This window comes from Hyperolius riggenbachi, chromosome 10 (assembly GCF_040937935.1).
Source record: "Hyperolius riggenbachi isolate aHypRig1 chromosome 10, aHypRig1.pri, whole genome shotgun sequence".
In the NCBI taxonomy this organism is placed as follows: Eukaryota; Metazoa; Chordata; class Amphibia; order Anura; family Hyperoliidae; genus Hyperolius; species Hyperolius riggenbachi.
In genome coordinates, this window is record NC_090655.1 from 294,331,565 (window position 1) to 294,359,428 (window position 27,864).

Below are 27,864 nucleotides of genomic sequence, written 5' to 3' on the forward strand. Positions count from 1 at the left end.
ATTAGATTGTGAGCCCCTCTGAGGGACAGTTAGTGACAATATATTCTGTACAACACTGCTTAATATGTCGGCGCTATATAAATATTTAAATAAAAGAAGAACCAGGAAAAACGTGGACAAAAAAAATAAATAAACGTAAAACAGGCTGCAATTCTCATATTTTCCACAAGATGGCCAGAGGAGTTATACCCAGACAGGAAGTGCTGTTTGGCACAGAAGGGAAGTCAGGGGTTAGAGGTGATGTGGGAGGAAGTGGAGAGAAGCCATTGCTGGATCTGTCAGAGGAGAAGAAAACAAGACAATCTGTGACTTTCTATCCCCTCTGCTGAAGCCATCATTCTAATTTGTCACATTGTCACCCTCTCTGTCACCCTGGAGGAGGGGCAGTATATAGAAGGACACCAGGAACTCTACAAGGACCCCATGATGGAGAATCAGCCGCCCCTCACATCACCGGGTAAGAGGAGACTTTCATTACTTGTACAGGAGAGAGCAGTACTTGGGGTCCACCTAGATCCCCCATCATCTGATAATCACATAGAGACAATGTATTCAGTCAGTGTGTGTGTTTCCTACAGATGTATCCAGTAACAGAAACCCACCAGAGAGATCTACAGGTCCTCTTTATTCCCAGGATTGTCCACCTAGATCCCCCATCATCTGATAATCACATAGAGACAGTGTATTCAGTCAGTGTGTGTGTGTGTGTTTCCTACAGATGTATCCAGTAACAGAAGCCCACCAGAGAGATGTACAGGTCCTCTTTATTCCCAGGATTGCCCACCTAGATCCCCCATCATCTGATAATCACATAGAGACAATGTATTCAGTCAGTGTGTGTGTTTCCTACAGATGTATCCAGTAACAGAAACCCACCAGAGAGATCTACAGGTCCTCTTTATTCCTAGGATTGTCCACCTAGATCCCCTATTATCTGATAATCACATAGAGACAATGTATTCAGCCAGTGTGTGTGTTTCCTACAGATGTCTCCAGTAACAGAAACCCACCAGAGAGATGTACAGGTCCTCTTTATTCCCAGGATTGTCCACCTAGATCCCCTATCATCTGATAATCACATAGAGACAATGTATTCAGCCAGTGTGTGTGTTTCCTACAGATGTATCCAGTAACAGAGACCTACCAGAGAGATGTACAGGTCCTCTTTATTCCCAGGATTGCCCACCTAGATCCCCCATCATCTGATAATCACATAGAGACAATGTATTCAGTCAGTGTGTGTGTGTGTTTCCTACAGATGTATCCAGTAACAGAAACCCACCAGAGAGATGTACAGGTCCTCTTTATTCCCAGGATTGCCCACCTAGATCCCCCATCATCTGATAATCACATAGAGACAATGTATTCAGTCAGTGTGTGTGTTTCCTACAGATGTATCCAGTAACAGAAACCCACCAGAGAGATGTACAGGTCCTCTTTATTCCCAGGATTGTCCACCTAGATCCCCCATCATCTGATAATCACATAGAGACAATGTATTCAGTCAGTGTGTGTTTCTTACAGCTGTATCCAGTAACAGAAACCCACCAGAGAGATGTACAGGTCCTCTTTATTCCCAGGATTGTCCACCTAGATCCCCCATCATGTGATAATCACATAGAGGCAATGTATTCAGTCAGTGTGTGTGTTTCCTGCAGATGTATCCAGTAACAGAAACCCACCAGAGAGATGTACAGGTCTTCTTTATTCCTGGGATTGTCCACCTAGATCCCCATCATGTGATAATCACATAGAGACAATGTATTCAGTCAGTGTGTGTGTTTCCTACAGATGTATCCAGTAACAGAAACCCACCAGAGAGATGTACAGGTCCTCTTTATTCCCAGGATTGTCCACCTAGATCCCCCCATCATCTGATAATCACATAGAGACAGTGTATTCAGTCAGTGTGTGTGTTTCCTACAGATGTATCCAGTAACAGAAACCCACCAGAGAGATGTACAGGTCCTCTTTATTCCCAGGATTGCCCACCCAGATCCCCCATCATCTGATAAACACATAGAGACAATGTATTCAGTCAGTGTGTGTGTTTCCTGCAGATGTATCCAGTAACAGAAACCCACCAGAGAGATGTACAGGTCCTCTTTATTCCCAGGATTGTCCACCTAGATCCCCCATCATCTGATAATCACATAGAGACAATGTATTCAGTCAGTGTGTGTGTTTCCTACAGATGTATCCAGTAACAGAAACCCACCAGAGAGATGTACAGGTCCTCTTTATTCCCTGGATTCTCCACCTAGATCCCCCATCATCTGATAATCACATAGAGACAATGTATTCAGTCAGTGCGTGTGTTTCCTACAGATGTATCCAGTAACAGAGACCCACCAGAGAGATGTACAGGTCCTCTTTATTCCCGGGATTGCCCACCTAGATCCCCCAGCATCTGATAATCACATAGAGACAATGTATTCAGTCAGTGTGTGTGTTTCCTACAGATGTATCCAGTAACAGAAACCAACCAGAGAGATGTACAGGTCCTCTTTATTCCCGGGATTGTCCACAGGAAGATACCACCACCCCCCACAATTATCAGGTAGGTGGAATTTAGATTCCTCAGAGACGCTAAACTGTATTACATTATCCTCCTGCATGTGCTGTTATCTGTGTTCACAATTTAAAGTAGCTCTCATTTTGTGCACTTAGGGTGGAAAACTGATACATGTAGGTGCTGTGTTTAAAGAGGAAGAAGAAGAGACGTATGTGAGGAGTGATCAGCAGTCTATGGAGGAGGGAGACATGATGAGGACAAGTAAAGAGGAAGAAGAAGAGACATATCTGAGGAGTGATCAGCAGTCTGTGGAGGAGGGTGACATGATGAGGACATGTAAAGAGGAAGAAGAAGAGACATACGTGAGGAGTGATCAGCAGTCTATGGAGGAGGATGTCATGATGGTGAAAATTAAAGAGGAAGAAGAAGAGACGTATGTGAGGAGTGATCAGCAGTCTATGGAGGAGGGTGACATGATGAGGACAAGTAAAGAGGAAGAAGAGACGTATGTGAGGAGTGATCAGCAGTCTATGGAGGAGGGTGACATGATGAGGACAAGTAAAGAGGAAGAAGAAGAGACATATGTGAGGAGTGATCAGCAGTCTATGGAGGAGGATGTCATGATGGTGAAAATTAAAGAGGAAGAAGAAGAGACGTATGTGAGGAGTGATCAGCAGTCTATGGAGGAGGGTGACATGATGAGGACAAGTAAAGAGGAAGAAGAAGAGACGTATGTGAGGAGTGATCAGCAGTCTATGGAGGAAGGTGACATGATAAGGACAAGTAAAGAGGAAGAAGAAGAGACATATGTGAGGAGTGATCAGCAGTGTATGGAGGAGGGAGGCATAATGAGGACAAGTAAAGAGGAAGAAGAGACATATGTGAGGAGTGATCAGCAGTGTATGGAGGAGGGAGGCATGATGAGGACAAGTAAAGAGGAAGAAGAGACATATGTGAGGAGTGATCAGCAGTCTATGAAGGAGGGAGGCATGATGAGGACAAGTAAAGAGGAGGACAATGTTACAGAGGGCAGAACAGGTGAGTAATCAGCAGTAATATAGGATAATGTGGATGGTTATTGCTGGTGTGGCTGTATTGCTGCTCACAGACTGGCCTGATTCGGGGTTGTGCTATGTACTAGTTGGGTTTTTCAAAATGTAAATGAATTTTTACTTTGTCACTCAGAAATTCTTTATTATAAATGGCTGAAAGGTCTGGTGAGAGACCTGCCTTCATATACTGAAGATACGGGGGAAGTGGTTGGGCTGATGACAGTTCTCCAGTACTGGATGGTGATTGGTAGGTATTGCTGTGGAAGCGGTGTGCTCTTCTATCCCTCATGAGGTAGGGATGTCAGTGTGACGTCACCCTCCAATTCCTGTTCCCTTTGCCGCAGTTTACCGTTCAGCCTCAGACCCTGAGGGAATGCTGAAGGCAGTCAGCACTGCAGGCAAAGACACCTATTGGATTGGTTGGTGAGCCCACACACAATACAATTTCAGTTGTACGTACAATTGATACAATCTGCAATATTATATGGAGATCGGATTGCATTAGTGTAATACACAAATCTAACTCTAGCCACTCCTGCAGGAAAAAAGGGGCGTGTCAAAAATCTTTCTAGAGATAGCAAAATAACAATATCAATGTAAGCCGTTCTGGAAACGCTCGCTCAGAAAAGCTGGGCTCTTTGCAGAGATATTCAGAACAAGCACTTAGGCAAATGTTTTTTAATAATTTATCTTCTAGGGAAATAATGCATAAAAATAAGTACAGAAAATGTTAAAAAAAACGTTTAACAATAAACAGATCGATATAGTGAAATAATCGGCATGAAAAGTGACAATAATATCTGGTTACAGAGTTAGCAGTCTGTAGACGTACCATGTCCTTTAGGATTGTAAGTCCAAACAAAAGATACAAAGTTCTGTAGGTAATAGTCCAGAGATATAACGCCCAGATCCTGGATGGTGTATGGATAGGCAAGCAGCGTGTGTGTGCACATATGTAACCCTCTATATGCTAGGGGTGGATCTTATAGAAAGATGATCCCACCTCTAGCAAGCTGACCTCAGGCCGAGACCAGCCCCTTGCCTTAGGGAGAGAGTTTTGGCGTTTTCTCAGATTATGCCATAACTCTATGGATGTTTGAGAAATGATATAATAACTGTTTATGTTCTCTCATGATATGCTGAAATTGTGGGTTCCAATCGTGCCTGGTTTACCAGATTACCTTTCTATTCTTATTTATTGTATTTATAAAGCGCCAACATATTACGCAGCGCTGCACAATAGATAAACGGGGTAACATACAAGGTAGGACATACAGGAAACTCACAACAAAACAAAATCATGCAAATGATTTGATACCTGTACAGTGTCATAGGTCAAAATAGGGACTGTTCCAGTCCACAAGAGGGGTGACTGGCAGTAAGATTGCATAATCCAGCTGGAAATACTTGGGGTGGGGTGGGGGGGGGGGGTGTCAGAGGCTTACTTACAATGTAAAGGGTGGGGGTGGAGACAGTAGGTGCATCTGTTGAGAGGGTATCCCACAGAATATATTATGGTGCTGGTGTAGGGGGTCTAGGGGATTGATATCAGAGTCCTGTGCTTATCTGGCCCTGGGTTTCTGTGGCTGTCAGAGACCAGGGGATTGATATCAGAGTCCTGTGCTTATCTGGCCCTGGGTTTCTGTGGCTGTCAGAGACCAGGGGATTGATATCAGTCCTGTGCTTATCTGGCCCTGGGTTTCTGTGGCTGTCAGAGACCAGGGGATTGATATCAGAGTCCTGTGCTTATCTGGCCCTGGGTTTCTGTGGCTGTCAGATACCAGGGGATTGATATCAGAGTCCTGTGCTTATCTGGCCCTGGGTCTCTGTGGCTGTCAGATACCAGGGGATTGATATCAGAGTCCTGTGCTTATCTGGCCCTGGGTTTCTGTGGCTGTCAGATACCAGGGGATTGATATCAGAGTCCTGTGCTTATCTGGCCCTGGGTTTCTGTGGCTGTCAGATACCAGGGGATTGATATCAGAGTCCTGTGCTTATCTGGCCCTGGGTCTCTGTGGCTGTCAAATATCAGGGGTTTCAGAGTCCTGTGCTTATCTGGCCCTGGGTTTCTGTGGCTGTCAGATACCAGGGAATTGATATCAGTCCTGTGCTTATCTGGCCCTGGGTTTCTGTGGCTGTCAGATATCAGAGTTTTTTCGACTGTCAGGAACCCAAGTTGCAACAAAAGTGTCTGCCAGTTCAGCGGCTTCGGTGGCTTTGGTTTCTGCTCCATCATGGACTGTCGCACCTCTGTAGGGTAAATGCAGAGGACTGGTCATAGATCCTCAAATCCTCAATGTTCTCATAAGTCTTTTTTCCCCCCCCTAAATGCATGTTTATTGTTTTATAAAGAGTGCATGACAGAGTATTACATCAACATTAATACAATCTGTACAAGTATAGTTAGGTATATGCAGCTCCGTGCCGTTCCACCGGGTCCCCGCATCTCAATGTGCCCCCCCGGCCGGTCCCGACCCCACAGCCCGGGTCGGGCTCTCCTTCCTCCAGTAAGATGGCCGCCAGAGCTGGCCGCGGCTGCGCTGTCCGCATATGCGCGAGTGCGGCTGCGCAGCTCTAGGGCCTTCCCCCCGATCCACGCAACAGGAGACGGCCTATAGCGTGGATCGGGGGGAGGCCCTAGAGCTGCGCAGCCGCACTCGCCCATATGCGGACTGCGCAGCCGCGGCCAGCTCTGGCGGCCATCTTACTGGAGGAAGGAGAGCCCGACCCAGGCTGTGGGGTCGGGACCGGCCGGGGGGGCACATTGAGATGCGGGGACCCGGCGGAACGGCGCGGACGGCGCCCTCCGTGCATTGATACTTCATACAGGTATTTAACTTTTTGGGGCCAGTTCGCCTCGTAAGTCCTTTAAGACACAGAAAGTATTTGAGGCAAATAGAAAAGCTCCAAAAACAGCAATGGTGACTAATAACATTCTACTAGCATCATAAAACTCTTAGCTAGACCTAAGCCCAAGACTCAGCATCTTTCCAGGTGTCGTAACACATCAGGTCAGGAAAGGGGTCGTCTAGTGTAGGGCAACAGAAAAACAACCTTTATATCCTGTAACTTGATATAAAGAAGGAACTAGCAAAGACACTGAGCTATAGAGTGGAAACATGGGCTGTAATGGTATCAGGGGAATGAACCTTGCTGGTGGACGGTAATTGGTGGAATGTCATTGACGTTTGGAGAATGTTATAGACTTAAAGAGACTCTGTAACAAATTGTTTATCTTTATTTCTTCTATGCTATAAGTTCCTATGCCTTTTCTAATGTGGTCTGGCTTACTGCAGCTTTTCCTAATTGCACAGTAGCTGTGTTATCTCTGTTATATGATCTAATCTTCTCTCTATAGTCGGCACAGTCAGGCTGAGGCAGTCAGACTGGAATGTGCAGGGCTGCTTGTGATTAGCTAGAAGCTGTACACACCCCCTGCAGGCTCTGTGTGACTAACACACTCTGCTTAGCTGAGCCTATTAGAAGCTGGTTAGTTTGTTTGTAAACACTGCCTAAAACTGGCAATTACAAGCCAGGTTTGCAGCAGAGAATGGCAGAAACAGCACAGAGGGGACCAGGAGCACATAATGAATAGAATGGTATGCTTTTTATTGTAAGAATTTCAGAGTACAGATTCTCTTTAAGTAGAATAGCCCTAACTAAACCGACACATCGGCCGCGGCTGTAATCTATCTAAATCCCCCCCTAACTCGCCCTCCCTCTCCCCTGCAAAATCCACAACTTTCTCGGTTGTGGATTTAGCTGCCCTAAGCGCTTCCGTGTGAGGCAGAGCTATGAGCTCAGCTCTGCCTCACACGCGTCTGTCAGCGGCGGCTCTCCGCCTCTCCCCCGCCCCTCTCAGTGAAGGAAGACAGAGAGGGGCGGGGGAGAGGCGGCGATCCGGGCTGATAGACGTGTGTGAGGCAGAGCTATGAGCTGCAGCCCCGCCTCACACGTGTCTGTCAGCGGCGGATCTCTGCCTCTCCCCCGCCCCTCTCAGTGAAGGAGGACAGAGGGGCGGGGGAGAGGCGGTGATCTGGGCTGATAGACGTTTGTGAGGCAGAGCTATGAGCTGCAGCCCTGCCTCACACGCATCTGTCAGCGGCGGATCTCCTCCTCTCCCCCGCCCCTCTCAGTGAAGGAGGACAGAGGGGCGGGGGAGAGGCGGTGATCTGGGCTGATAGACGTGTGTGAGGCAGAGCTATGAGCTGCAGCCCTGCCTCACACGCATCTGTCAGCGGCGGATCTCTGCCTCTCCCCTGCCCCTCTCAGTGAAGGAGGACAGAGGGGCGGGGGAGAGGCGGTGATCCGCGCTGATAGACGTGTGTGAGGCAGAGCTATGAGCCGCAGTTCTGCCTCACGCGCATCTGTCAGTGGCGGATCTCTGCCTCTCCCTTCTCAGTGAAGGAAGAGTGAGAGGGGCGGGGGAGAGACGGCGATCCGCGCTGATAGGCTTGTGTGAGGCAGAGCTATGAGCTGCAGTTCTGCCTCACACGTGTCTGTCAGCGGCGGATCTCTGCCTCTCCCCTGCCCCTCTCAGTGAAGGAGGACAGAGGGGCGAGGGAGAGGCGGAGATCCGGGCTGACAGACGCGCTGAGAGGCAGAGCTATGAGCTGCAGCCCCGCCTCACACGCATCTGTCAGCGGCGGATCTCTGCCTCTCCCCTGCCCCTCTCAGTGAAGGAGGACAGAGGGGCGAGGGAGAGGCGGAGATCCGGGCTGACAGACGCGCTAAGAGGCAGAGCTATGAGCTGCAGCCCTGCCTCACACGCGTCTGTCAGCAGTGGATCTCCGCCTCTCCCCCGCCCCTCTCAGTGAAGGAAGACAGAGAGGGGCGGGGGAGAGGTGGCGATCCGCGCTGATAGACGTGTGTGAGGCAGAGCTATGAGCTGCAGCCCTGCCTCACACGCATCTGTCAGTGGCGGATCTCTGCCTCTCCCCTCCCCTCTCAGTGAAGGAAGACAGAGGGGCGGGGGAGAGGCGGCGATCCGCGCTGATAGACGTGTGTGAGGCAGAGCTATGAGCTGCAGCCCTGCCTCACACGCATCTGTCAGTGGCGGATCTCTGCCTCTCCCTTCTCAGTGAAGGAGGACAGAGGGGCGGGGGAGAGGCGGCGATCCACGCTGATAGACGTATGTGAGGCAGAGCTATGAGCCGCAGTTCTGCCTCACACGTGTCTGTCAGCGGCGGATCTCCACCTCTCCCCTCTCAGTGAAGGAAGACAGAGGGGCGGGGGAGAGGCGGTGATCCGCGCTGATAGACGTGTGTGTGAGGCAGAGCTATGAGCCGCAGTTCTGCCTCACACGCATCTGTCAGTGGCGGATCTCTGCCTCTCCCCTCCCCTCTCAGTGAAGGAAGACAGAGGGGCGGGGGAGAGGCGGCGATCCACGCTGATAGACGTATGTGAGGCAGAGCTATGAGCCGCAGCTCTGCCTCACATGCATCTGTCAGCGGTGGATCTCCACCTCTCCCCTCTCAGTGAAGGAAGACAGAGGGGCGGGGGAGAGGCGGCGATCCACGCTGATAGACGTATGTGAGGCAGAGCTATGAGCCGCAGCTCTGCCTCACATGCATCTGTCAGCGGTGGATCTCCACCTCTCCCCTCTCAGTGAAGGAAGACAGAGGGGCGGGGGAGAGGCGGCGATCCACGCTGATAGACGTATGTGAGGCAGAGCTATGAGCCGCAGCTCTGCCTCACATGCATCTGTCAGCGGTGGATCTCCACCTCTCCCCTCTCAGTGAAGGAGGACAGAGGGGCGGGGGAGAGGCGGTGATCTGGGCTGATAGACGTGTGTGAGGCAGAGCTATGAGCCGCAGCCCTGCCTCACACACATCTATCAGCAGTGGATCTCCGCCTCTCCCCCGTCCCTCTCAGTGAAGGAAGACTGAGAGGGGCGAGGGAGAGATGGCGATCCGGGCTGACAGATGCACTGAGAGGCAGAGCTGCGGCTCATAGTTCTGCCTCTCATGGAAGCGCTGCCCGCATTGCCCCCCGGGGAGTTTGGGAGGATTTAGTTAGAGCGGCTGGAATGCAGCGGTTTAGTTAGGGCAACGATGTTAAACATATTAGATAAATAAAAATACTTTTTTTTGAGACTTCAGAGTCTCTTTAAAGAGACTCTGTAACAAATTGTTTATCTTTATTTCTTCTATGCTATAAGTTCCTATGCCTTTTCTAATGTGGTCTGGCTTACTGCAGCTTTTCCTAATTGCACAGTAGCTGTGTTATCTCTGTTATATGATCTAATCTTCTCTCTATAGTCGGCACAGTCAGGCTGAGGCAGTCAGACTGGAATGTGCAGGGCTGCTTGTGATTAGCTAGAAGCTGTACACACCCCCTGCAGGCTCTGTGTGACTAACACACTCTGCTTAGCTGAGCCTATTAGAAGCTGGTTAGTTTGTTTGTAAACACTGCCTAAAACTGGCAATTACAAGCCAGGTTTGCAGCAGAGAATGGCAGAAACAGCACAGAGGGGACCAGGAGCACATAATGAATAGAATGGTATGCTTTTTATTGTAAGAATTTCAGAGTACAGATTCTCTTTAAGTACGGCATGGGTAAGGTATGTGGGCAATTTTAGTATAGTTCCATGTACGCTTTTTGTATAGCAGTGAACTCACCATGTGAGGAAGTCCACTGGCCAATCAATAGAGAATTCCAGCAGGGAGGGAGATGAGCGGGATCTGCTCTCTCTTAACGTATGTTCCATATACAGGTTTAGATCTACTTGACTTTTCAGTTGGTTGAAGGAAGGGATGTCAGTAGTTACCCCAGTTCTGTAGAAGGAGAGATCTCGCTGTACATATAATATGAGTAATGATTAGTCTAAGTTTAGGGGGGAAATTTTCCAGGCCAACATGAGAGAGTTCGGCTGATATTTTTAATGGTTTGAGAAGTAATTTGCCTATTAATTTAAATATTGAACACCAAAATGGTTGAATTTTTGGGCAATGCCACAGAGTATGGGAAACTCATAAGGCTTTTTTATAAGCTTTTGAGTCCATTGTTAAGATGTGGTGCGTTAGTGGCTGGCCACGGCTGTGTGAGTGTCTGTGGCTCCCTTCTGTACGGCATGAAGCTTTCTTCAGTAAACTTCTGGGGTTAGTTGAAACTTGGAGATAATGGCATCCTCGATGGTTGGATAATCACAGTCTTGTTATGTGGGCATCTCGGCATCCAGCGCTTTACCAGTCAGCTGGGGTGTCAGACGGATGGCCCACTGTGCCTCTGGGATGTGAAACTGGCAGGAAGCTTTCTCAAACGGCCACAGATAGAGATCAATGTCCACCCCCTTTTCCATGATGGGGGTCACAGGCACAAGAAGAGGGCTGAGTGAGGAAGGCGTATTTGCCTGGTTTACCGTGGCCATTTCCAGTTCATGCTGGAACCATTTCCCCTCTCTCTGGAGTTCACATTGCAGCTGAATTCACTGCTCCTCTCTCTCAAGTTGAAGCCGCTGTCCTCTCGCTGGAGTCGTCTCTCTTTCAGGCTGCACTTGCCCTCTCTGGTCCCGGAGCTGCAGGTATGCAGTGTTGTCAGTGTCCCTCACATTCTGCAACAGCTGTTGTCCCACAGACTCAGCAACAGTGAAAGACTGACCAGGACTGTCAGTTCCTCGGTGAGCGCTCTCAGCAGCAGCCCTGTGTGCAACAAAGTCCATGTGGGTACTTTAGATAGCTATACTTCAAAGTTTTGACCAGCGCTGCATGTATTCATATGTCACTCCCACCACCAGCAGCACGTGGAGAGCGACTCACCCTTTATGTTGGACCACAAATTACAATGGTCAGGAAACGCATCTGGGGCATTCAAGGCTCCCCTCACCTACAGACGCTATCCCTCCCTTGTTGTAGTCACCAGCATGCAAAGGGTCCCAACTGGATTCAGCTTTAAAAGTTTCCTCGAATAAAATACATATCACTCATAGCTCAACATTGCATAAAAACAACAAGCCTTTATTACAAGTGTGCACTCAGGTTCCAGGAGGTTAGTATCGCTCAGAGTTTATCCCGCGGGCTCTCCCCCGCTCGGCCTCCCGGTATGGCCGAAGGTGTCCTCAATCCCTGCGTATGCGGGTCCACTCCTCCCTCCCTCCTATCTCCTGTGCATGAAGAACGCAGATCGTAGCTCCGCCCTATCGATTTCGTCACATCACACGTGACTCATCAGGGGCACGGAGCTACGTCGGCGTGGAGGTCCTATAAACTGCACTGATGGCTCTCTGATTGTGTATTCTGATGTGGGTTCCGCCCACAACAAAACTTTATCAAAAATTGTGCTCTCCAGCATGGTCCCGGAAGACATGTGCTAAGAGGACCCTGCCGGATTGCTACATAAGATGACATTTATGTTAAAAAGATAAAATACTCAGATAGGGTAGCTAATGGGCTTCGTTTAACCTAATGTTTAATGCACTAAGGTCATTCCGGTAAGCCTACTGAGCGAGAGCCCACAGTATGCATAAAGCACAAATCCACATATTATAAAATACATTAAATATGATTCAACATTTCTCTTATATTATTTAATTGTAAATGACTTTAGCTTGAATATATACCAGGGCTGTGGAGTCGGTCCAAAAATCCTCCGACTCCTCAGTTTAGGATTCCACCGACTCCGACTCCACGACTCCGACTCCACGACTCCGACTCCACAGCCCTGATATATACTATATTTTTATCACGGAAGTGCCGTCCAGATAGATGTGTACTCCACTAGCTATGTCAACACCACCCCCATGTGGTGGAAAAAAATGACTACACAGTAAGAATATTCATCTGCTTCAAACGTACAATGTCACATACAATTCCGGATTACAATTGGATATAAATCAGGAATCAGGTTACTCCTAATTATTTTAAGCATGCTTAGGATTTCTTTTTCCTTTTTCTCCAGGTGGAATACATTCAAAAATTGGCAGGCATTAAGCTCACAAATATTTTTTTGAGAATGGAATTCCTTAGAAGATTATACACATTCCAAGGTCAATTAGAGATTATTATGTATAAAAGTTCATATAATTGTGAGTTCTACAGTGCTATTTGGGTACTACTAAACATTATTCTGTATATAAGTTCATATTGATGTGAGTTCTACAGTGCTAGTTGGGTACTACTACACAGGGTGGGCTTCTTTCTATGCAGATATCCCACCCCTTCCCTAATGTTTTTATCTCTGTTCAATAAAGCAATTAAGATCAATGTCAACATTGAACCCCTTAGGTACCAACGTCTCCAATTCGTATATCCATTTTGTTTCTTTCTGGGAGAGCAACCTAATAAAGTTGCCTCCCCTCCAGTTATTTTGCACTTTCTCCAGTCCACAGAAAAATAAGTGGTCAGGATTTTGTTGATGCTTCCATGTAAAGTGTGAGGAAACACTGTGGCCCTTCACCCCATTCTTTATATTTCGGACATGTTCAGCTATTCTTTCCCTTAATGGTCTTTTAGTCCGGCCCACATATTGTGTGCCACAAGTACACCACAACAAGTAAACTACTCCCTTCGTATTGCAAGTGATGTTCTCCCTAATCTTTTTTTCTGTTCCATTTGAGTATGATTTTATTTTGAATGTTTTGGTTCCCCTCGCTTCTCTACATCCCACGCAATTCCTGCATGGAAAGAAGCCCTCCTTCTGCCAAAAAGATCCCCCTAAAGGTTCAGGAGGATCCACACAGCTTGGGACCAGAAGATTTTTTAAATTCGGGGCTTTCCGGTAGATACATTTTGGTCTATCCGGTATCACTGTTTTAAGTATCGGATCTTCCTTAAGTACCCCCCAGTGTCTTTTCACAATATGTTCCATACTTCTATAATGACCATTAAAGTTTGAGATAAATGCTACCTCCTGCTGATAATTCTGACTTTGGGTGGTAGTTTCTATCTTCCTTTCCCACCTGTATCATACACCTCTGTAGTCCCGTTTCATCATATCCTTTACTTTGGAATCTATCTACCATAATTTGTGCCTGCTCTACATAGTCTGACATGTTACTGCAGTTTCTCCTCATTCGGATCATTTGACCTTTCGGTATACCCCTCACCCAGTTAGGGTGATGGTTACTGTTTACAGGCATGAACCCATTGCGGTCAGTCTCCTCGAAAAAACTCTTAGTGCATAATTTATTATCCTTCTTAAAGATCTTTAAATCCAAAAAATTAATACTATCCAATTTGTGCTCTCCACTAAGGGAGATATTCCAAGTGTTATTATTAAGTTCTATTAAGAAATTTTCCAGTGTTTGTGCATTTTAGAGGAGGGCCGGGGATATCACAGATCCCCTATACAACACAACCCGCAGAGACGGGAGGGAGGGGGCCCCTACAGCCCAATGGAGGACAATTACATGAGAAACAGAAAAAGAGGGCAAGACGAGGAAAGCGAGGTGGGAGAAAACTACAAAAGAAGAAAATATTAAAAGGGGAAGGAATCTTTAATATCAGTGGGGTCCCATTAGAGGAAAAGGAAATTCAATTACTAGATAAGGGATTGAAATATGCCCCAAAAAAACAACCTAAACAAATTCCAGACCTACATAGACTTGCAACGTTTTACGAGAAAACTGAACATTAAAAAATATTTTGCTAACAAGGAAGGTCCACACAATAGTCAATAGTATTCCAACGTTTCAGCATACCTCTCTGAGAAATCCGTCCACCTTTAACCCACGAGAGGGGGGAACTTATAAATCGATTGAGGTTTTTAAGAAATTAGTGGAGAAGGACATCAGAGGGATTGAGGTGGGGAAGGAACCCTCTGAAGTTAAAACCGCAAAAAGGAACTTGTGGTGAGACCGGCAGACAAAGGGGGGGGGGGGGGGGGGAGTGGTAATATTGAGTAAGAACCTATACAACGCCACTCTGGATGGACTCATTAAGGACCCCAAAACCTACACAAAATTGGGGGCAGACCCAACTAAAAAATATTTGGAGGAGTTGAGATCCCTGGCTAGGGAAGGACTAACAGAAGGAGTGTTGAGGGATGCTGAATTTGATTTCATCCTTCCATCAGCACCCAAGATACCTATAGTGTACCAGGTGCCTAAAATACACAAGGATAGGAACAATCCACCAGGTAGGCCCATTATAAGCGGACTGGGTTCAGTTACGCACCACCTGGGGATATACATCAACGAATTCCTTCAACCAATAGTCCAGACTTTACCATTCATTATTAAAGATAATAAACATATGATACAAAAAAAGAGGGATTGAGGGTGGAGGATGACATCAGGTTGGTTACAGCCGATGTATCGGCACTGTATACCAACATACCCCATGACCTAGCCCTTGAGGCTGTACAGTTCTACATGGAAAAGGATGGCATGATCCCAGAAGCTCAACAAGTCTTCTTGTTGAAACTACTTGAGTTTGCACTTGATAGGAACTATTCTTGGCACAAGGGTGATTTTTTTCTACAACACAGAGGATGCGCAATGGCGGCGGGATTTGCCCCAGCGCTAGCAAATCTTTTTATGTCACAGTGGGAGGAGCAGGTCGTCGGATGTGCAGACCCCGAATAACTGCTGTTGTGGGGGCGTTACATCGATGACCTGTTTCTCCTATGGAAAGGAGATGCACAAACACTGGAAAATTTCTTAATAGAACTTAATAATAACACTTGGAATATCTCCCTTAGTGGAGAGCACAAATTGGATAGTATTAATTTTTTGGATTTAAAGATCTTTAAGAAGGATAATAAATTATGCACTAAGAGTTTTTTCGAGGAGACTGACCGCAATGGGTTCATGCCTGTAAACAGTAACCATCACCCTAACTGGGTGAGGGGTATACCGAAAGGTCAAATGATCCGAATGAGGAGAAACTGCAGTAACATGTCAGACTATGTAGAGCAGGCACAAATTATGGTAGATAGATTCTAAAGTAAAGGATATGACGAAACGGGACTACAGAGGTGTATGATACAGGTGGGAAAGGAAGATAGAAACTACCACCCAAAGTCAGAATTATCAGCAGGAGGTAGCATTTATCTCAAACTTTAATGGTCATTATAGAAGTATGGAACATATTGTGAAAAGACACTGGGGGGTACTTAAGGAAGATCCGATACTTAAAACAGTGATACCGGATAGACCAAAATGTATCTACCGGAAAGCCCCGAATTGAAAAAATCTTCTGGTCCCAAGCTGTGTGGATCCTCCTGAGGCTTCAGGGGGATCTTTTTGGCAGAAGGAGGGCTTCTTTCCATGCAGGAATTGCGTGGGATGTAGAGAAGCGAGGGGAACCAAAACATTCAAAATAAAATCATACTCAAATGGAACAGAAAAAAAGATTAGGGAGAACATCACTTGCAATACGAAGGGAGTAGTTTACTTGTTGTGGTGTACTTGTGGCACACAATATGTGGGCCGGACTAAAAGACCATTAAGGGAAAGAATAGCTGAACATGTCCGAAATATAAAGAATGGGGTGAAGGGCCACAGTGTTTCCTCACACTTTACATGGAAGCATCAACAAAATCCTGACCACTTATTTTTCTGTGGACTGGAGAAAGTGCAAAATAACTGGAGGGGAGGCAACTTTATTAGGTTGCTCTCCCAGAAAGAAACAAAATGGATAAACGAATTGGAGACGTTGGTACCTAAAGGGCTCAATGTTGACATTGATCTTAGTTGCTTTATTGAACAGGGATAAAAACATTAGGGAAGGGGTGGGATATCTGCATAGAAAGAAGCCCACCCTGTGTAGTAGTACCCAACTAGCACTGTAGAACTCACATCAATATGAACTTATATACAGAATAATGTTTAGTAGTACCCAAATAGCACTGTAGAACTCACAATTATATGAACTTATATATGAACTTATATACAGAATATTCTCTAATTGACCTTGGAATGTGTATAATCTTCTAAGGAATTCCATTCTCAAAAAAATATTTGTGAGCTTAATGCCTGCCAATTTTTGAATGTATTCCACCTGGAGATAAAGGGAAAAAGAAATCCTAAGCATGCTTAAAATAATTAGGAGTAACCTGATTCCTGATTTATATCCAATTGTAATCCGGAATTGTATGTGACATTGTACGTTTGAAGCAGATGAATATTCTTACTGTGTAGTCATTTTTTTCCACCACATGGGGGTGGTGTTGACATAGCTAGTGGAGTACACATCTATCTGGACGGCACTTCCGTGATAAAAATATAGTATATATTCAAGCTAAAGTCATTTACAAGTAAATAATATAAGAGAAATGTTGAATCATATTTAATGTATTTTATAATATATGGATTTGTGCTTTATGCATACTGTGGGCTCTCGCTCAGTAGGCTTACCGGAATGACCTTAGTGCATTAAACATTAGAAACGAAGCCCATTAGCTACCCTATCTGAGTATTTTATCTTTTTAACATAAATGTCATCTTATGTAGCAGCCCGGCAGGGTCCTCTTAGCACATGTCTTCCGGGACCATGCTGGAGAGCACAATTTTTGATAAAGTTTTGTTGTGGGCGGAACCCACACCAGAATACCCAATCAGAGAGCCATCAGTACAGTTTATAGGACCTCCACGCCGACGTAGCTCCGTGCCCCTGATGAGTCACGTGTGATGTGACAAAATCGATAGGGCGGAGCTACGATCTGCTTTCTTCATGCACAGGAGATAGGAGGGAGGGAGGAGTGGACCCGCATACGCAGGGATTGAGGACACCTTCGGCCATACCGGGAGGCCGAGCGGGGGAGAGCCCGCGGGATAAACTCTGAGCGATACTAACCTCCTGGAACCTGAGTGCACACTTGTAATAAAGGCTTGTTGTTTTTATGCAATGTTGCGCTATGAGTGATATGTATTTTATTCGAGGACATTTTTAAAGCTGAATCCAATTGGGACCCTTTGCATGCTGGTGACTACAACAAGGGAGGGATAGCGTCTGTAGGTGAGGGGAGCCTTGAATGCCCCAGATGCGTTTCCTGACCATTGTAATTTGTGGTCCAACATAAAGGGTGAGTCGCTCTCCACGTGGTGCTGGTGGTGGGAGTGACATATGAATACATGCAGCGCTGGTCAAAACTTTGAAGTATTGTATGAAAAAGAGGTCAAACTCGCCTACTGTAGACTTCAGCGAAGCAAAAGCTTTTTTGTCAGGGGACTTTCTAGCTTAATATTGAATTAGAAAAGTATTATAGACATTTGACTGGACCAATTCCAGATTTTAAGTGCCTCAGCCTTGGAGTATCGGCTGAGTCACTATACAATTTTATGAACATTTTATGAATGATCATTTTATGAGTAATTGTTTTGTTATTGTGTACACTGACTTTTCTCATATGTGACTATACTATAGCGTCTGTTATATCCTACTAGTACATAAAGTGAGCACATGGTCTAACCAGTTTTTTACTGGAATTGAAACTTTAGATAGCTAGTATAATTCACCCAGAATAGGTATAGGTGCCTCCAGTGTAGGTACAAGTGCCTCCAGTGTAGGTACAAGTGCCTCCAGTGTAGGTAGATAGTATAGTTGCCCCAGTATAGGTACAGGTACCTCCCAGTATAGATTGCTAGTATAGTTGCCCCAGTATAGGTACAGGTGCCTCCAGTGTAGGTAGATAGTATAGTTCCCCGGTATTGGTACAGGTGCCTCCAGTGTAGGTAGATAGTATAGTTCCCCGGTATAGGTACAGGTGCCTCCAGTGTAGGTAGATAGTATAGTTCCCCGGTATAGGTACAGGTGCCTCCAGTTTAGGTAGATAGTATAGTTCCCAGGTATAGGTACAGGTGCCTCCAGTGTAGGTAGATAGTATAGTTGCCCCAGTATAGGTACAGGTGCCTCCAGTGTAGGTAGATAGTATAGTTCCCAGGTATAGGTACAGGTGCCTCCAGTGTAGGTAGATAGTATAGTTGCCCCAGTATAGGTACAGGTGCCTCCAGTGTAGGTAGCTAGTATAGTTGCCCCAGTATTGGTACAGGTGCCTCCAGTGTAGGTAGCTAGTATAGTTTCCAGGTATAGGTACAGGTGCCTCCAGTGTAGGTAGCTAGTATAGTTGCCCCAGTATAGGTACAGTTGCCTCCAGTGTAGGTAGCTAGTATAGTTGCCCCAGTATTGGTACAGGTGCCTCCAGTGTAGGTAGCTAGTATAGTTCCCAGGTATAGGTACAGGTGCCTCCAGTGTAGGTAGCTAGTATAGTTCCCCGGTATAGGTACAGGTGCCTCCCAGTATAGATTGCTAGTATAGTTGCCCCTGTATAGGTACAGGTGCCTCCAGTGTAGGTAGCTAGTTTAGTTCCCCCAGGATAGGTATAGGTTCCTCCAGTATAGATTGCTAGTACAGTTGCCCCAGTATAGATATAGATGTCTCCAGTGTAGGTTGCTAGTATAGTTCCCAGGTATAGGTACAGTTGCCCCAGTATAGGTATAAATGCCTCCAGTGTAGGTTGCTAGTATAGTTCCCAGGTATAGGTACAGGTGCCTCCAGTGTAGGTACAGGTGCCTCCCAGTATAGATTGCTAGTATAGTTGCCCCAGTATATGGTACAGGTGCCTCCCAGTATACATTGCTTGTATAGTTGCCCCAGTATAGGTACAGGTGCCTCCAGTGTAGGTACAGGTGCCTCCCAGTATACATTGCTAGTATTGTTGCCCCAGTATAGGTACAGGTGCCTCCAGTGTAGGTACAGGTGCCTCCCAGTATACATTGCTAGTATAGTTGCCCCAGTATAGGTACAGGTGCCTCCAGTGTAGGTACAGGTGCCTCCAGTATAGATTGCTAGTATAGTTGCCGAAGTGTAGGTATAGGTGCCTCCAGTGTAGGTAGCTAGTATAGTTGCCCAAGTATAGGTACAGGTGCCTCCAGTGTAGGTAGCTAGTATAGTTGCCCCAGTATAGGTACAGGTGCCTCCAGTGTAGGTAGCTAGTATAGTTGCCCCGGTATAGGTATAGTTGCATCCAGTGTAGGTAGCTAGTATAGTTGCCCCAGTATAGGTATAGGTGCCTCCAGTGTAGGTACAGGTGCCTCCAGTATAGATTGCTAGTATAGTTGCCGAAGTGTAGGTATAGGTGCCTCCAGTGTAGGTAGCTAGTATAGTTGCCCCAGTATAGGTACAGGTGCCTCCAGTGTAGGTAGCTAGTATAGTTGCCCCAGTATAGGTACAGGTGCCTCCAGTGTAGGTAGCTAGTATAGTTGCCCCAGTATAGGTATAGGTGCATCCAGTGTAGGTAGCTAGTATAGTTGCCCCAGTATAGGTACAGGTGCCTCCCAGTATAGATTGCTAGTATAGTTCCCTCAGTATAGGTACAGGTGCCTCCAGTGTAGGTAGATAGTATAGTTGCCCCAGTATAGGGACAGGTGCCTCCAGTGTAGATTGCTAGTATAGTTGCCCCAGTATAGGTACAGGCGCCTCCAGTGTAGGTAGATAGTATAGTTCCCCGGTATAGGTACAGGTGCCTCCAGTGTAGGTAGATAGTATAGTTCCCCGGTATAGGTACAGGTGCCTCCAGTGTAGGTAGATAGTATAGTTCCCCGGTATAGGTACAGGTGCCTCCAGTGTAGGTAGATAGTATAGTTGCCCCAGTATAGGTACAGGTGCCTCCAGTGTAGGTAGATAGTATAGTTCCCCGGTATAGGTACAGGTGCCTCCAGTGTAGGTAGATAGTATAGTTGCCCCAGGATAGGTATAGGTGCCTCCAGTATAGCCAGCTAGTATAGTTCCCCCAGTATAGGTACAGGTACCTCCCAGTATAGATTGCTAGAATAGTTCCCTCAGTATAGGTACAGGTGCCTATAGTGTAGGTAGATAGTATAGTTGCCCAAGTATAAGTATAGGTGCCTCCAGTGCAGCGGCGGGGAAGAGCGGACAGAACATAATCACCTTCCTTTTTCAGCCAGCTACACACGGTGATCTTATCCCTCCCAGGCATCGTCACTTTAATAACAGTGTCCTGTGTGATAACATGCGGCTATGTCATCACAGAGGGCGCTGCTATCAATGTGATGATGCCTGGGAGGAAATAGATTGTAGCCGCTTTTGGCTGAAGGAAGGTGAGTAGTTTCTGCCCACTCTCCCCGCCGATGCAGCCATTCTCCCCGCGCCAATGCATCCGCTCTTCTCCAGTCAATGCGCCGCTCTCACCCCGCCCCTAATACTGGTAAAATGGGATTGTGCGTGGTATGATTACCATGCACAATCAAACCGCGGTGTACCGTCATACCGGTATACCGCGGCAACCCTACTTATGTGGCGATCCCACGGATGACTGTGGTGACTGCCAGACTTTGTGGATGAGGACTGAGATTGCAGCCGCTGCATGTCTACATAACATCTGTGGCAATGTTTGCCTCATTTGTTTATAGGGAAGTTTTGCTATCATTTGTTTAGACATTTATAATAAAGAATGTTTAAGTGACCTGAGCAAAGACATTCTACATATACATTGTGTAATAGGCTGGCAAGAGCTGTGCCTGCTCCCCTTATCTAATGGTAGTAGGGATGATCAATGATATGCAAATTCTTCCAAAATTATGCTAATGTATGCAGTTTGAAAACGGACCAATCAATTTAAACCCAGGTTTAAATCAATTGGTCCATTTTTAAGCTGTATATATTTGCATACAAATGTGAATAAATTTGCATCAACTCAGACGAATTTGCATATCTTTGATCATCCCTACTCACCAGAGGGAAAATACCCCGAGCAGGCAATGGGCTTACGAGTCCCAAAGGCCTCGAATTCGTTATTCAAATGAGGCTTAATTGCCTCAGCTGTGCGGCTGGGAGAGAGGGGGTTACTTACCCATAAGTCGGCTGTGTTCTATACGTGCCTCTGTTAGGCTACTGGCCAATACTGCCTCCTCCTCATCCCAATCTTCCAACTCTAAAAAACAAAACATCTGTGCTGTACAATCCATTCGTTTGGGACCCTCTGGGACCGTCCACATTTTTGCTATTAACCACTTCAGGACGAGAGCAACTTTCACATATCAGCGCGGCTCCCATTCATTCACCAATAACTTTATTACTACTTATCACACCTAAATGATCTATATATTTTTTTTTCAAGACAAATTAGGCTTTTAGTGTGTGATAATTGGTTTAGTAACTACCTTATTTTCTTTGCATTATAAAGGGAAAACAAGGGAAAACAATAGAAAAAAAAAAACACTTTCTTTATTTACATCCATTATAGCTTTACAATAAACAATGCTAACTATAAGTTAAACCCAGACATTTTATTTGCTTATTCATCCTGGTTATTAAAACATTTACATTTTGTTCCTAGCACAATGTATGGTGACATTATTGTATTTGCTAAGAAAGGTGTCTTTTTCTGTTCTTTTATTTTTTCCATTCTCATTGTACACTATCGATGATTACAAGACCTTATTTGCAAAAATAATAGTAATATACCCTCATGGCATACATATTTAAAAAAACAAGTTCCTAAGGTAACAATATATGTTTTTTCATTTATATTCTGTAACTTTATCATTTTACAAGTTGTTTATTTTGGTACAGAATATGCGAAAATTGAATTGCTTTTGATTCAGTTTGTGACTAAAAAGAATACCGTATATACTCGCTTATAAGCCGACCCCCAACTTTTAACTGAAAAAACAGGAAAAAATGATTGACCCCCATATAACCCGGGGGTAGGAAATGCTGGATTGGTGCAGGCCGCGTGATCCCCCCCAGTGTGTCCCAGTATAGCTAGTATAGTGCCCAGTATGGGAAGTATAGTGCCCCAGTATAGCTAGTATAGTGCCCAGTATAGCTAGTAAAGTGCCCAGTATAGTGCCCAGTATAGCTAGTATAGTGACCAGTATAGCTAGTATAGTGTCCAGTATAGTGCCCCAGTATAGCTAGTATAGTGCCCCAGTATAGCTAGTATAGTGCCCAGTATGGGAAGTATAGTGCCTCAGTATAGCTATTATAGTGCCCCAATATAGCTAGTATAGTGGAAAAAATGGATTGGGATGCGCTAGAGTCTACTTGAGAAATTACTGACCCCAAAGGGGAGCCACTCTCTGTCACACTATTCACACGACAAAAAGACTTGCAGAGGGTGTCTTCAAAACAGTATCAAAATTTTATTTGTTATCTTGAACAACCCCTATAACTATACCCTTCTCCCCCAGTATAGCTAGTATCGTGCCCAGTATAGGTAGGTAGTGTCCAGTATAACCAGTATAGTGCCCAGTATGGGTAGGTAGTGCCCCAGTATAGCTAGTATAGTGTCCAGTATAGCTAGTATATTCCCCAGTATAGCTAGTAAAGTGCCCAGTATAGCTAGTATATTCCCCAGTATAGCTGGTAAAGTGCCCAGTATAGCTAGTATATTCCCCAGTATAGCTAGTATCGTGCCCAGTATAGGTAGGTAGTGTCCAGTATAACCAGTATAGTGCCCAGTATGGGTAGGTAGTGCCCCAGTATAGCTAGTATAGTGCCCAGTATAGCTAGTATATTCCCCAATATAGCTAGTAAAGTGCCCAGTATAGCTAGTATATTCCCCAGTATAGCTAGTATAGTGCCCAGTATAGGTAGTATAGTGCCCCAGTATAGCTAGTATATTCCCCAGTATAGCTAGTATCGTGCCCAGTATAGGTAGGTAGTGTCCAGTATAACCAGTGTAGTGCCCAGTATGGGTAGGTAGTGCCCCAGTATAGCTAGTATAGTGCCCAGTATAGCTAGTATATTCCCCAGTATAGCTAGTATAGTGCCTGGTATAGGTAGGTAGTGTCCAGTATAGCTGGTATAGTGCCCCAGTATAGCTAGTATAGTGCCCCAGTATAGCTAGTATAGTGCCCAGTATAGCTAGTATATTCCCCAGTATAGCTAGTATAGTGCCTCAGTATAGGTAGGTAGTGTCCAGTATAACCAAGTAGTGCCCCCTCCCCGCTCCCCCCGCAGCCGCCGCTGCTATTACCTGTTAATCCCATCTCTATGCATGTGATTCACTGCTGTGATGAGCAGGAGGCAGGAAAGAGCGTGGCTTCCTGTAGCGGCGATGTGTATCGCTGCTACTATGGGAACCACTCTCCTGCCTCCTGCTCATCACAGCAGCAGCGACGAGTGCGCTGCTGTGAATCACATGCATGGAGATGGGATTAACAGGTAATAGCAGCGGCGACTGCGGGGGGGGGGGGGGGGGGACATTGCGCGGACCAGACCATGTAACAAAATGACTCGCATACAAGCCGACCCCCCAACTTTTGGCCCCCTTTTTGGGGGTCAAAAGTTCGGCTTGTATGCGAGTATATACGGTATACAAGACATGGGCCTCAACCCTAAAACTGTCTAAACTGTATTCTACTATTTATCCCGGTTAACATGTTACCACCTATGTCTCTAGCAGTTTTCTTACAACTTTCCCAAGTTTTATCAAAATTTTGAAAATGAATTTTTATGTCTTGATTGAGTTTGTCCCTACCTATTTTTTATGTGACGGGGGTCCAAGCTGTTAGACCCAGTGCACACCAAAACCGCTAGCAGATCGTCAAAACGCTGGCGGTTTTTGGAGCTGATTTCAAAACGATTCCAGGCATGTTTAGAGACATTTTCTAAACATGCTTAGCGTTTTTGGGAGCGTTTTGGTGTAGCAGATTTCATATATTGTTACAGTGAAGCTGTTACTGAACAGCTTCTGTAACAAAAACGCCTGGAAAGCCGCTCTGATGTAGCGTTTTTCAGAGCGGTTTGCGTTTTTCCTATACTTTACATTGAGGCAGAAACGCTTCTACAAACCGCAAATATGCAGCAGGAGGCTCATTTGCAGTTTGCTAAAAACCTCAAACCGCTGGTGTGCACCATCCCATAGAGATACATTAGCCAAGCGTTTTCACTGGCAGATGCAGTTGGCGGATCGCTCCTAAAACCGCTCGGTGTGCACTGGGCCTAAGACACACCAAAATGTATTCTACAACTCGTCATGTTTAAAGCGATACCACATGTGCCACATTTAGTAAGAAACTGGTGGTGCATTGGCCACAAATACAATGGACGCACAGTATACTGTATATATACGTCCTTTGTCATGAAGTGGGTAAACTTCTTGCTACTGAAGCTGCTGGCTCAGCCAGGTCACAGGTCCCCTCTCCATTAGGCTACGGTGGGTTGCCAAAAAGGGATTAAACCCTCTGAAAAATCACACTCTGCATTTCAATGCGTTCCACAGAAAGTCTGCATCTTGATTGAATTGCTGGACAAGACCGCCACACATGGCGAAATGAGGTAATATCAGGTTGTCACCTCCAGCAACTATTATGTAGATATTTACCTACAGTGGCCAGCTGCTGAGGGGTGAGATACCATCTGATCACCAGCTTGTAATTTACTGAATGGTGGTTGGTGTTACAGAGGAGACTTATTTTCAGAAATATTTCTGTCCAGTTAATGTTCCGACCATCAAATTCCACTTCCCATTTATCACAAAATTTAGGAGTTAAAAGTTCCAAAGAATATTCAACAATAAACAAATATTTGATACCAGCTTATTGATTGGTTTTGCTCCATGAAAAAATTGTTCATATGAATGGAGTTGTGAGCTCATTTTCCCCCTAAGCCTGGTGAGGAAGTCCGCAGCCTGACCGAGGCAGAAGGCCACACCTCCCTGCCAATCAGAACAAAGGAGAAACCAAGCAGCTCGGGGTGACCTAATACCACAGGGAGAGTATAGGGGGACAAAAGAGATCGAAAAACTCCCCTACTTAACAGCAATACTTGGTGTAATTTGCCTTCTTAAAATAGAAGGAATTTGCAATAATTCAGCTATAAGTGAACATCTCTGGTTACCCACCATGCACCACTACTGAATATGCAAATTCTCATTTTGCCCCTGTAAGCCAGGCTAGCATCCAGAACTGCTGGTGTATAGTGAGCCTAGAGCTTTACATATTACAAAGACACAGCAACCCTACATGCAGACAGCCCTTTTCCGACTGTTGGTCCTCCTCAGTACATGGCAGGGATTGATATGGCTGTATGAGATAGGAACCAGTACAACAGAGTAACCAAGCAGCTCAGGGTGACCCAAACCACTAGGAATGTATAGGTGGATAAAAGGGACCAAAAAGCCCTCCTACTAAAGAAGCAATGCTTGGTGTGGTTTAATTCCTTAGTGTGCTTTGATCCCTGCCATGCACTGAGGAGGATCAAAAGTCAGAAACAGGCTGTCTGCAGGTGGGGTTGATGTGGCTGTGTAAAATGTAAAGCTAGAGACTTGTTATACACCAGCGGTTCTGGATGCTTGTCTGGCTTACCGGGGCAAAAAGAGATAATTTGCATATTCAGTAGCGCTGCATTGTGGGTAACCAGAGATGTTCACTTACCAAGCATTGCCAATCAGAAAACAGCCCAGAGCTTCCCAGACTTTTACAGCCTATCAGGTCAAATCAAAGTAATGTCAAAAGGCAGCCTGCTTTTCCCAAACCAGGAATACGCGCACTGACCATCCATGCTCCTCCCCTCAGTGATGATGTTTCTCTATTTGCAGGGCGGAGTTCCGGCATCAGGAACCTCTCAGAGACTCGTCGCTCTGTATCCACAGGCTGTACAACGGATGATGATGTCACTGGACAAGAGTCCCCTGCAGATAATCCTCCATACTACTCTCACCTGTCTAATCCTGAGGGGCCTCATACCCAGCACAGCTCTCCCCCTGCTGGAGGGTCTTATTCCTGTTCCATGTGTGGGAAATGTTTTGTATGGAAATCACATCTTGTCAGTCATGAGAGATATCACACTGGAATGAAGCCCTTTTCTTGTGCTGAGTGTGGGAAATGCTTTGTGCAGAAATCTAATCTTGCCAGACATGAGAGATCTCACACTGGTGAGAAGCCCTATTCATGTGCTGAGTGTGGGAAATGTTTTGTAGACAAAACAAGCCTTGTTGGTCATGAGAGATCTCACAGTGGTGAGAAGCCCTATTCATGTGCTGTGTGTGGGAAATGTTTTGTACAGAAAGCATATCTTGTCAGACATGAGAGATCCCACACTGGCGTGAAGTCCTATTCATGTGCTGAGTGTGGGAAATGTTTTTTTCAGCAATCACATCTTGTCAGACATGAGAAATATCACACTGGGGAGAAGCCCTACTCATGTGCTGAGTGTGGGAAATGTTTTGTATTGAAATCAAATCTTTTCAGTCATGAGAGATCTCACTCTGGTGAGAAGCCATATTCATGTGCTGAGTGTGGGAAATGTTTTGCACATAAAGGAAATCTTGTCAAACATGAGAGAACTCACACTGGCGAGAAGCCCTATTCATGTGTTAAGTGTGGGAAATGTTTTGGAGATAAAGGATGTCTTGTCAAACATGAGAGAACACACACTGGTGAGAAACCCTATTCGTGTGCTGAGTGTGGGAAATGTTTTGCACAGAAATCAGTGCTTGGCATACATGAGAGATCTCACACTGGTGATAAGCCCTATTCATGTGCTGAGTGTGGGAAGTGTTTTCTACGGAAATATCAGCTTGTAAATCATGAGAAATCTCACACTGGTGAGGAGCCATATTCATGTGCTGAGTGTGGGAAACGGTTTATTCAAAAATCAAATCTTACTATCCATGAGAGAACTCACACTGGTGAGAAGCCATATTCTTGTGCTGAGTGTGGGAAATGCTTTGCACATAAATCCGACCTTGTGAGACATATGAAATCTCACACTGGTGATAAGTAAGGGTCAGTGATAGCTTTGCCTCCAGTGAACCTGAAGTGGCCACAGCATACTGCTCTCCATCTCCCCAGCATAGCAGGCAGTGGGGGGGATGGAGGGGGGAGTGCAGCAGCCAATAACAGGCTTCCTCAGTTCCGCTCATCCCTCTCTCATCACTGGGAGAAGCTCTATTACTGCACTGAGTGTGGGAAATGTTATGAGAAATATCACAGTGGCTGGATAGTGTGCGAAGTGAGGGCTCTGCTTCTGACACAGGAGATCTGCGTTCTAGTCTCAGTTGTTCCTGTTCAGTAAGCCAGCAGCTTTTCAGTGCGAAAACCTCGGGCAAGACTCCTGAACACTGCTACTGCCTATAGAGCGCCCCCTAGTTGCTGCAGCTCTGGCCTAACTCTGCTACTGCCTATAGAGCACCCCCTAGTGGCTGCAGCTCTGGCCTAACACTGCTCCTGCCTATAGAGCGCGTCCTAGTGGCTTCAGCTCTGGCCTAACACTGCTACTGCCTATAGAGTGCCCCCTAGTGGCTGCAGCTCTGGCCTAACACTGCTACTGCCTATAGAGTGCCCCCTAGTGACGGCAGCTCTGGCCTAACACTGCTACTGCCTATAGAGCGCCCCCTAGTGGCTGCAGCTCTGGCCTAACACTGCTACTGCCTATAGAGCGCCCCCTAGTT

At 45.9% G+C, this 27,864-nt stretch overlaps 1 protein-coding gene across 1 annotated transcript; it reads left to right on the plus strand.

The window, feature by feature from the left end:
* The first annotated feature begins 247 nt into the window (after window positions 1-247).
* LOC137536603 (zinc finger protein 182-like) lies at window positions 248-27,672 on the plus strand. Its single transcript, XM_068258855.1, has 4 exons — window positions 248-457; window positions 2,463-2,560; window positions 2,671-3,553; window positions 26,011-27,672. Exons 1-4 carry the CDS (start codon window positions 424-426, stop codon window positions 27,195-27,197), a joined length of 2,202 nt encoding a protein of 733 aa, XP_068114956.1. The 5' UTR covers window positions 248-423; the 3' UTR covers window positions 27,198-27,672.
* The last annotated feature ends 192 nt before the right edge of the window (window positions 27,673-27,864 follow it).